At 30.5% G+C, this 11516-nt stretch overlaps 1 protein-coding gene across 1 annotated transcript; it reads left to right on the top strand.

The window, feature by feature from the left end:
• The first annotated feature begins 4987 nt into the window (after nt 1-4987).
• Nucleotides 4988-9963, top strand: LOC124831180 (AP2-like ethylene-responsive transcription factor AIL6). Its single transcript, XM_088094724.1, has 10 exons — nt 4988-5617; nt 5704-5899; nt 6017-6551; nt 6878-6960; nt 8211-8219; nt 8329-8417; nt 8827-8900; nt 8979-9029; nt 9118-9194; nt 9286-9963. The coding sequence occupies exons 2-10, from the start codon at nt 5758-5760 to the stop codon at nt 9741-9743; spliced, it is 1518 nt and encodes a 505-aa protein (XP_087950850.1). The 5' UTR covers nt 4988-5617; nt 5704-5757; the 3' UTR covers nt 9744-9963.
• The last annotated feature ends 1553 nt before the right edge of the window (nt 9964-11516 follow it).

Genomic DNA, 11516 nt, shown 5'->3' with positions numbered 1-11516 from the left:
AGATAGAGGGGTGTTGACTGTTAGAAGTGCCACAGAAAAAAGCTGAAAATTGAATTGAAGTTTGTGTTTGGTGTGGTTTATGCATTATTCATAGACATATATTAGGCGCTTCTTTAAAGAAATACCGTTAAAAAGGCTGAACTGCAATGAAGCATTGCTAAAATTAAGGTTCATTTTTAATAGTTGTAGCATAGCATAGAATCACTAAAGCTGATTCCTTTGGACGCACTCTCTTCCTTCTCTTCTCTCCACGCTTTTGACCACCAAACGCTATTTTCAAGGACATATTAAAATCCTACTATCAATTTTCTTTTTTTCCAATAAATTACAACCATTAAATTTCACACTATTCAACTTTAATTAATACTACTATCAATCAACCACTTTCTCAATTACTACTCTATTGACTTTTCGGATTTCTTCATCATTTATGACTTTCTTAAATTCTATATATACTCGCAATAACTAAACTTCACCATTCTATAACTTTTACTCAGAAATATGGTAAAAGAATGATCGGGACTCCAATAAAAATACACAGATGATAGTCTCAAATGTAAGATATTATAATTAACTTATTCTGATTTTAAAAATATATTTTAAAATAGATTTATTTAATTCATACTATTATTTTATTTTTATGATATTTTTGGCTTCTCGTGATATTAATTACACACCGTCAAAATAGAGAAAATATTTGAAACAGCTACCCATAAAATCCAAGTCCTTATAATCTATGTTTTTAAGATGAGATTCAAAAAACAAAGTACTAACATTCTTGAGAAAATTTGTATCAGTGTTTTTAAAACGTGAATGACTTTTTTTTATATATATAATCTAGGGCTTGTTTGGTAAATGTCACAATAAAATAAAAGATATCAACAGAGTAAAAAAAGATATATTAATTATATTATTGTTGAATCTAATTTACCTTCTATTAAAAAGAAACACACTAATATATAATGAGTGACAAATTAAGCATAACAAATTACAAGTAAATAAGATAATTATCATGTGATATGTTGTGATACATTTTTTTGTCTTTAATGTATAGTTTTAATCATTACACAATACTAATTTTTCGTGTAAGTGAATATATTTATTTTCAATTAATAAAAATAAAGTAACACTAATTGGTGAGAAGAATAATTTCTCAAATTACTACTAGAGTTATTAAGTACATGTGTGTATATATATATATATATATATATATATATATATATATATATAATAATGTAAGTAACACTTATTGGTGAGGTAATAATTTCCTAAATACCACGAAAAAGAAGAAACACTTTGTACCTTGATGTATTTTTTTAAGAAATAAAAGAAAAATGAAAAAAACGATAATAAAAGTTAAATAATAAACACAATGTAATTTATGGCGAGAATGTGAATAGTTTAAAGAGTATAAATGAGATTGCGAGATATATATATATATATATATATATAATTATTGATGAATAAGATTATTTATAATTATTGATGAATACGAGTCCTTATTGACAAATATTTCAGTAGATAACATATTTAAGGGTCTGCTTTGTTAATAATTTTTTTTTAATAATTATTGATGAATATGAGTTTGTTTATAAAAATTTATTAGTTAAATTTATTAACAAATTAAAATTTATATTATTAACAAATACTTCAGTTGCCAACATATTTGACCGGTCTGTTTTGTCAATAAATTTTGTTACCAATAAATTTTACTAATAGTTTTTGACAAAAATTATCAATGAATATTTATTTATAAATAATTATAAGCAAATTTGTTATTATTAATAATTTTTAACAAATTAAAAAATTTATTAATAAAATTTGTTGACAACTATCATATCAGTAAATTTTAGTCATTAATAAAATTAAATTATCAACTATTTTTACTATTATCAACAGACTTTTTAACATACAATTTTTTTATAGTAATATAATGTCAATGTATATAATTATATAATTCTAGAAAAAACAAAAAGAATAAGAAATAAATTTCAAATAATATATTGATTAAATTAACTAACTTTAACATTTTATAATAATTTTGATAATTTTTTATTATTATTTTATATAAATGTAAAGGTAATATTCACTAAGAGGGGAATGAATATAAAATTATTGATTATAAATATATAGACTTTAAATTGTATATATCCACTTAACAAAAGTTTAAATTGCACCATATCTTTTCTTATTTTAAAATCTGCACCTTTTGAGTAATTAATGTGTAACACACATTAACTTATTTTGTTTCTTTAAATATAGAATTTCTACAAAATTGTTATCATCACAATATTTTTTGAAACTCTAAAATTTTATGTAATGTAACTATTCTTCTAGTTTATTCCATATATTTCTTATTATAATAAGGGGTCAAACTTTTATACAACCAAAGTCTCTCATCTATTAATGTGAATCATAAATTCAATAAATGAACTTTTGTTAATTTTAATTGTTTATCCAAGTTAATAAAATAAAACATAAATGACTTGATACTTAAACATTTTATAATTCTGTTAGATAGTATTTTTAGTGGGCCTGATTTAAATATTTACGTATACCTTAATAAGGAACTTTTAAACTAATTACTATAAAACGATAAACTTAATAATATATTAAAATAAATGTTTTTAACAATCCTCATAAATACAAAATTTATTATTAACAACAACCAGATAAAAATATAATATTTTGAGTCTATAATTTTCATTTAATAAAGATGACGTTCATTCTTTAATTTTTCATTCAATAAAAAAGATATTTAAAATTTCTAAATTATTTGGATAAAAAAGTAAAGAAAAATTAGAGTAACGACTTAATGAAATTATTTTTGTCTATATTAATATATTTAAAAAAAATTAGTAAAATAATTTTTTAAAACAATTTGATGATAGAAATATTTTTTTAAAACATATAAATTAGAATTAAAGTATATTTTGAATTGAAAAAACTTACTAACAAAATTAATGAATAAAAATTTAAAATAACAATATATGTTAAAACGAATTATTTTAAAATTAATCAAATTTAAGTAATATTGTTTTATTTTATTTATTATTTTATTAACTTTTTATTTTCATTATTTATCCGGAAAACATAATTATATTCGATTATTGGTGACCAATTATATATGAAACTGTATTTCTTTTAAATCTTAATATATGAGCGAAAAAAGTTTATGCTTATTATTTTTCTTAGTGATTATTCAATTTTTTTTTATACACATTATCACTTTTTTTATTTTGTTAAAAATAATTAAACTATAAATATCTATTTGTTTTTGTATAATTACTATGCATGAATCCGTCACTGGATGATATTATAAGAACATTATTTTTATTTTGTTTGTTTATTTATACTCTTACTTTTTGGTGTTCCTAATGGCAAAAATCTTGCTTGAACTACATTGAACTGTTTGATCATGTTCAATGTAAACAAAGATACTTGTAAGAAGTGTCACTAAAAGTTTGTGAATGCAAAAACAGTGCTTCAGCTTTATGCTTCCTTTGTTCTTGTTTCCTTAGTTTGAGTTGTTTACTCTTTTTGTTTATTATCATTGTATTTTTTTTACTTGTTTTGTAGAAATAATCTTGTCATTCACAAACATGTTAAATTGTTTGTATGTTGTTTACGCATTTGTAAAGTTATTTGTTTTTATATGATTGTATGTCTTATTTGGATTGAAAGGTATTTATACTGGTTTTTATCAAAGTCGAAAATATTATTAAGGTTAATTATTGTATTTTAAGATAATTTCTGATTTAGAGATCGAAATTTTATCTTGTTGTTCTTAAAAGATGTTTTAGAAGGTGAAAAAGGAAGAAAATGTATTTAAATTACGTTTCACGTCAATTTATAAGTGATGTGAAATTATTAAGTGATGTAAAATTATTGTGTATTTCTGAGATATTATCCGTTTTAAAAAAATTTTTATCACGATTTTGTTTTAGAATATAAAAGTATTAAGTGTATCTTAATATATTTAATCCATACTTGACCACAGTTATTAATATATTCGCTTAAAAAAAATAATGACAAAATTGTCGTAGTTTTAATATAGTTCTTATTCTAAGTTACTAGTTGTTGGAGAGACTTTAAATCAAACATGTTTTTTTTTTCTTCAGCAAACATGATGATATCCTTCAAAAATTAATGGACATTGGGTACTTTGCTCAATCATGTATGTATTTTCATTATCACTTAAAGTTTTGCATGTTAGTTAGCTACATATTATGAAAATATAATTAAGATCTTTTATTCAAACTTGAAAGTGATGACTTGGTTACCTGTACAATAGGATCAGACAAAGATCAAAATTAAATATGACTAGTGTGAATGATCTTTGATGATATTGCAGGTTAATCAAGCTGATGTACAACATCTTGATAATAAATATCCATTAAGCAGCAATTTCAAACAAACCAAACTCCACTAATATGTTCAATATTTACAAAATTTAGAATAGTGAACAAAATTAGGAAATAATTGAATAGTTTAAATATGAATCTCTACACAAGTTTTAAGAGACTTTAGTAAAGAGTTGGTGACTTAAAACAAGAATTTAATTAATTCTAGAAAATTTTAAAATAAATGAACATGTTATTTTATTTTTATTTAATCATTATAATTTAATTATTTTTTATATGTTATTTTGCCTTGTATGTTTATACCATATAAGTTAGATGCCACGCTGACACCAATTTAAATTTATTATTTTAAGTTTAGCTTAATTTAAAATTCGGTTTCAATATTGTGCAAAAATTTTATTTTTTTATTTTTAATTTAACTTAATCTTATCAAAATAAAATCTAAATTTACTTTTAACACGAACATTATATAATCACTGTACAAATTTATCTACTGAAAAAAAAAACTTTATTCTATTTCATTAATTAAATCAATTAAAAAAATTTCACTTCCATTCATCCTCCCTTTAATACAAATAAAACGTCATGGTATAAAATAATTAAACATTAGGAATATTTAAATAATGTTTAACAGCAATAATATAATCAGAAAACAATGTGTATCCGTCCGGTGCAGGTCCCATTAGTGGCAGTATTTGAATGTGAAAAGTGACAAAATTTGTTGGCTGAATGAGGAAGTGGGGGAACAAGAGTTACGGGTTTGAATTTTGTGACTGGACCCAAACCATTTCCGGAACAGCTGCATGTAAGACAAGTGTGGCAAAACCCAATTTAATTTTCCTTCCTTAAAAAACATCCAAGTACCCAAACCCCACTTTCGTAATTTCTCACCCTTCCCTCAACCCAACCCTATCAAACAGCCCCAGCCCGGATCTTTCGCGGACGTGTTTCAGACAAATTTTCTTCCGCGCAGAGCCAAAAGTCACTTCTCTCCGCTCTTTCTTTATTATTTCTTTCCCTTCCGTTTCTATCTCTCTCCCTAAAATCAAACTCTCTCTGCCTTTACGCTGAAACTCTTGCCATTATATAAACAACTCACCACCCTCTCACAATCTCTCTCTCTTGCTCACCATTTCTCTGAAAACGAGCAACCCAACCTTGCATGCATTCTTCTGCTTCTCTCTTAATTTATTCTTTGCTTTCTAACATGGAGAAGAAGTAGCTATCTGTTCAACCAGTAACGCTTCTCCGGAGTAAGACTTTCTTTCAGTTTTCGCCCTTTATTTAAGCCTTTTTTTCTGTCTCTCAATCAACTGTTACTCATTTTCTGCTTCTTCAGAAACGTTTTATTTCAGCACTTCATTTTGCACCATTCTTATTCCTATACCAATCAATGGCACGTGCCACTAACTGGCTATCGTTCTCCCTCTCCCCCATGGAAATGCTCCGAACCTCGGAACCTCAGTTCGTGCAATACGACGCCGCTTCTGCAACTAACTCGAATCACTACTTTCTCGATAACTTGTACACCAACGGTAATATACAGTAGTTACTTACTACTTACATCCTTGCTTACTTACCAGTTACTGTTTGCTGCTTCCATAAAACAAGTGCAACTGAGAGATCTCTGAAAATGTTCGTTTTCTGTGCAGGGTGGGGAAACGGGAACCTCAAACCTCAGGTGCTGATGGACCAGAATCTGAACCAGAGCGACGTCAGTTTTGTCGAATCCTCCCAGTCCCAGTCCCAAAGCGTCAGCCATGCGCCACCGCCCAAGCTTGAGGACTTTCTCGGTGACTCCTCTGCGGTGATGCGCTATTCCGACAGCCAGACGGAGACTCAGGACTCTTCGCTGACTCACATGTATGACCACCACGGCTCTGCATATTTTGGTGACCAGCAGGATCTCAAGACCATTGCTGGATTTCAAGCTTTTTCTACCAACTCTGGCTCGGAGGTTGATGATTCCGCGTCCATTGGAAAAACACAACCCAGCGAGTTCGGGACTCACTCTATTGAGTCCTCTGGGAACGAGTTCGCCGCGTTTTCCGGTGGTCCCACCGGCACTCTCTCTCTGGCTGTGGCACAGAGCTCCGAGAAGGCGGTGGTGGCAGCAGATTCCGGTAGCTCGAAGAAGATCGTGGATACCTTCGGCCAGCGGACTTCTATTTACAGAGGTGTCACCAGGTAGAGTAATTTTTCATTTATGTAATACTATTATTATTGAATCAATCCATTACTGTTTTATGTTTTTTGTTTGTTTGTATGGTGCTTGTACTAAAAAATGAGGTTTCTCTTTTTCTTACCGAAAGGATCTTTTGACACGTTGGAAGTTGAAAAAAGCAGCTTGCGAGTTGTTGTCTATTTGTGAAAATATATCAAGATAGGGATTTTAGATGCGGAGTGTTGACAATGGCTTGAGAGAGGTCAAGGTCATAAATTTGGCCTCTTCTCACATCTATTTGATGTTAGATTGTGATTTTCCTTTAATTATGTTTTTTGTGATTCTGCAGACACCGATGGACAGGTAGATATGAAGCCCATCTATGGGACAACAGTTGCAGGAGGGAGGGTCAAGCCAGGAAAGGGCGTCAAGGTCTATCTATCTATCTCTCTATTCTTTAAAATAAAGAAAAAGAAAATGAGAATAAGGAAGGAATAGGTGTGATCATATAGCACTGAAAAGTGGCTTGCATGCATTGAAGGAGCAGTTAATGGTTGGAGTGGGGTAGGACACCTGGAGTTTCTTTGTAAACAGTCCTTTTTATGATTGACTGATGGGTGTATATGCATATATACTACGGTGGTATGTGCCGCCATTTTGCCCCTTGTGAGTCGGGTGTCTATGCTTTCTTGTCTGGTCAGACATGTTAATCTCTCAGTGTTGCTGTTCTCTCTGCATTCTCTCCCTGTTCCGTACGCTTTTGTTGACACCTTCTTGTCTAGTATCTTATCTATCCGTCCTTCCCCTTCCTCATTAGTCATGAGTCATAACTGATATGGTGCATTAGGGCTTTATCTTTTGCTTTTGCTTTCCCACTTGCCAGGGAAAGCTGTGTTTGACCACATCACCCATCACTCCCATATTGAAATTTGTACTTCCTTACATTAAGACGGAGGAGGAGAGTCTACTGTAGCTCTGAAGGGTTCAACCACACTGCCTCTGGCCCCCATCTCAGAATAATGTTCTGAAACAAACTCACGGGATTTCTTAGATTCTATGTTCCAGAGACAAATAACAATAATGTTTTTCTTACCAAGCCTCTTTATTGGACGAAAATATTTGTCTACAATTCGTTCCCATGAGAGATAGGCAATTCGGCATTTCTTTTTTCTGTCTGTTTTTTAATGCCGGGATATGTCTTTGACTATAAGCTATCTACTTACTATGATTGTTGAGATTTTTATTAACCTGAAAGCAAAATTTGATTATCACTTTGCACGGATACCATCAATCTTTGTCTTTAAATTAATGTTTTTCGTAGATGGAGCCTTTTAGTACAAATAAAATTCGACTAGTCCTTGTTCTAGGAAAAGAGGATGGGGTTGATGGATCTAATCCAGTGTACAGTTGTTTTCATCCTATCTAGCAGCCATAAAGGGCGTGAGAGAGAAAAAAAATAAAGGAAAAAAGAAAGGTTTGTTGTGCGCATGCACCGTGGCAATTGGCAAGCATATGATCACTTTTCTTTTCGGCCATTTGCATTTTGGGTTAGAAAAGTAATTTTTGGCAGATAATTTTGACTATTCCGGTAGCTGATGTTTGATATTTTTGGCTTTTCCTTTGCATGGAACGGGACTTTGGTGCATTTCTGGCTGTCATTCAACTTTTTGACTCTTGTACAGTTTATTTGGGTAAGTAGTACTTTTCACTTAGATTTGGTTCAATAACCTTAATAATATCTTAAACTTTTTCCGTTGTTTGAGAGATGGTTGTGACATAACCCATTGTCGTGGTTATCAGGTGGATACGATAAGGAAGAAAAGGCCGCGAGAGCTTATGATTTGGCAGCTCTAAAGTACTGGGGTCCCACTGCTACCACCAACTTCCCTGTAATGCAGTCACTTCTTTCTTGTATTCAGTTTTTGATAGATCTTAGTTGCATGAAATCCTACCCATATTCAACGAGTGAAAACCTACACTCTACGCAAGGAATCGTGCATGTTGTGTGTTCATATTTTAATACGCTTGTATATATAAAAATCTCTCTTTTCAGAAATTGGTTGGAGTGAAAGAAATATGCTTTACTTGGTATGTAAAAAGTTCAGGCTAAGGTGCCAAGAAAGGGTGTGCATGGTATCTTCATACTAACGTGACAAGAATGAAAAGAAAGAGATAGCTAGCTTTTGTTCCGTTTTGTGTCTTGTTTGTGCTTCGTCTGTGTATTGCACGCTTGTGTACAATGCATGGATTAGTATTATAACTAACATCACTTGCCTTATTTTCTATCATCTTTCTCAGGTGTCCAATTATTCAAAGGAATTGGAGGAGATGAAGCATGTAACGAAGCAAGAATTCATTGCATCACTGAGGAGGTTTGCTTGAGTCAGCTTATAAAAATTTATCACAGCACTTCTATGCTGTTACTGAAACTTTGAGTTTCATTCATGCAGGAAAAGTAGTGGGTTCTCTAGGGGAGCTTCCATATACAGAGGTGTCACAAGGTTTGGAGTTTAAAATTTAAAATTATACAAGAAAAATAACATATTGGTGTTAGATTCTGTTTTAATACTTGTAAGTTGTATCCTGCAGACATCATCAACAGGGAAGGTGGCAAGCAAGAATTGGCCGCGTAGCTGGAAACAAAGATCTGTACCTGGGAACATTCGGTATATATATATTTTGTTCTTCCATAGTTGTCGTGTTTGACAGTATCCATAGTTGTTGTGTGATGAAGTAACTGAGTTGAGATTGTAACAGCAACGGAAGAGGAGGCAGCGGAGGCATATGACATTGCAGCTATAAAGTTCAGAGGTGCAAACGCAGTAACAAATTTTGAGATGAATAGATACGATGTGGAAGCTATAATGAAGAGTGCTCTTCCAGTGGGTGGGGCAGCAAAACGCTTGAAGCTTTCCCTTGAATCGGAACAGAAAGTTGGTGTGAGCAGCAGTCAGCAGAATCCACCGTGTGGAAACGTCAGTGGAAGCATAAATTTCTCGGCCATTCACCAGCCTGTTGCTTCGATCCCTTGTGGAATTCCCTTTGATTCTTCAACAGCATATTATCACCACAACCTTTTCCAACATTTTCATCCTACCAACGCTGCCACGGCAGTTTCCACCGTCACTTCGGGCAATGTAGCTGGGCTTACCGCACTTCCTCCACCGGCGACAACGGCAGCTGAGTTCTTTATTTGGCCTCACCAGTCTTATTGATCTAATCAACTACAACATCTTATGCTAACAAATCAAAAGCTATATAGCTCCTCTATAATTAACACCTTTAGGCTCCTAAGAAACAAAAAATCAGGTTTTTGAGTTCGCTAGTCTTAGTTACAGTAGGAAGCTGGATATGTAACTAATTACTCAAGAAATCAGAAATATTTGCTGCATCTTAATCTTTGCACAACATTCCCTAAATGCTTCTTAACTTTTGTATCTTCACCTTTGCTAAATTACCTTAATTGCCAATTCATCTTGTCTTTCAAATTGCTGTTTTTAACATTTCTGTGAAACACGGGAATACAATGTTCCATTATTAATTCATTATTATTCTACAGTGTTTAACAAAATTTTCAAGTCTTAATCTATAAAAGTTCTTTTACTGTTCTTTTATAATAGTTAAGCAAGCAACGACTTTTCTGTAAAAACTAACTCATTCGGACTAATAATACACCCAAAGTTAAAAAATCATGTCTTTTTTACAAATGTTCATTTTCTAATTTTAAATACAAGTGAATAATAGGATATCTGAATAAAAATCGACTAACATATTAATTTTTAACCGTTAAATATTTTAAATAATGTCATTTTTATATGATGGTTATTTATTTTTTATCTAATGTAAAATTTGATTTTTATTTTAGTTGAAATATTTCAAAATAATGTATATTAGAGTGGGTCAAATTTTATTAACGGTCAGTTTTTCCGTATTTGTGTTAGTTTATATCAATTTCATTAATTTCTTTTATATTCTATTATTTGTTATCTTAGAGATTCAAAATTATTTGTTATGTCAGATATTGGCGTTAAAAGAGTTTCATTACAAGCTAATGGTTAAAAATATAAAATAACCATAAAAATTAAGATGAAATAAATATTTTGTGCTATTCTCTTTTTTTATTCAGTTCACCATTTTAACTGGAACCAAAACAAATTGTTTTCAACTAGTCTTTTTTTTTCTTAAACGCATCAAATTCAGAATAAAACTTATCTAATGTCCTTCCTTTTGTATTTTCTTAAACTTATCTAATGTCTTAGCTTTTGTATTTTCTTTTAACATTTTATTAAATGCTACTTAAGTAACTGCCAGAAGTTTGCCTTTTCTAAAGGAGTATTTAATTAAGTAATAAAAGAGGCTACATTTAAAATTATCTACTTCTATATATAAAGAATTTTCTTTCTTTGTCCATATTTATTTTTAATTTTATCTTTTAAAAAAAAATTAAAATAATTATGTTATCAATTTTATCCATTAAATTACAATTTATTTAAATTAAATTATTAATTATTTATTTAAATATTTGTTAAATTTAACCATATTTTAATTAAAATGTTTAATATATCATTCGGTCCCTAGTTATAAGTTTTTTGTTCAAAATTATCCTACCTTTTAAAAAAATTCAGTAAGTCCCATATTTCGTTAAAAATGGGGCAGTTGCTTCTTACACCATCACAAACTGTTTCCAGCACTTTCCCATTCCTGTTTTGTCCTCCAGTAAAAAATAATTTTTAAGGTTAATATTTTTCAACTTTTACCCACTCCGTTAATGACCTAATAATGGTCCCCTATATGAATGCATGTAGCGGCAACACACAAGCTCTTCTTCCTCTTTACCTTACTGTTTCATTATTTCATTGTGTTGTTTCATTCTGCTTGAGAGTGTGTTTCATTGTGCTGTAAGAGTGTGGTGATTTGTCTTGTGAGAGTGGTGGTGGTGTGAGTGTGTTTCGCAGTATACTTAGTGGGCGGTTACAAAGATTGGTGGT

Source organism: Vigna umbellata, chromosome 7 (genome assembly GCF_029865625.1).
Source record: "Vigna umbellata cultivar VRB3 chromosome 7, Vumbellata_1.0, whole genome shotgun sequence".
Lineage (NCBI taxonomy): Eukaryota > Viridiplantae > Streptophyta > Magnoliopsida > Fabales > Fabaceae > Vigna > Vigna umbellata.
This window is presented reverse-complemented; position numbering and strand designations above follow the sequence as displayed.

Excerpts from the sequence above, each read along its gene's own strand:
- LOC124831180 (XM_088094724.1), top strand. The coding sequence starts at position 5,758 with ATGGCACGTGCCACTAACTGGCTATCGTTCTCCCTCTCCCCCATGGAA. Across the intron at positions 8,901-8,978 it reads TTCATTGCATCACTGAGGAG|GAAAAGTAGTGGGTTCTCTA; the intron begins GTTTGCTTGAGT and ends TCATTCATGCAG. Across the intron at positions 9,195-9,285 it reads TCTGTACCTGGGAACATTCG|CAACGGAAGAGGAGGCAGCG; the intron begins GTATATATATAT and ends AGATTGTAACAG.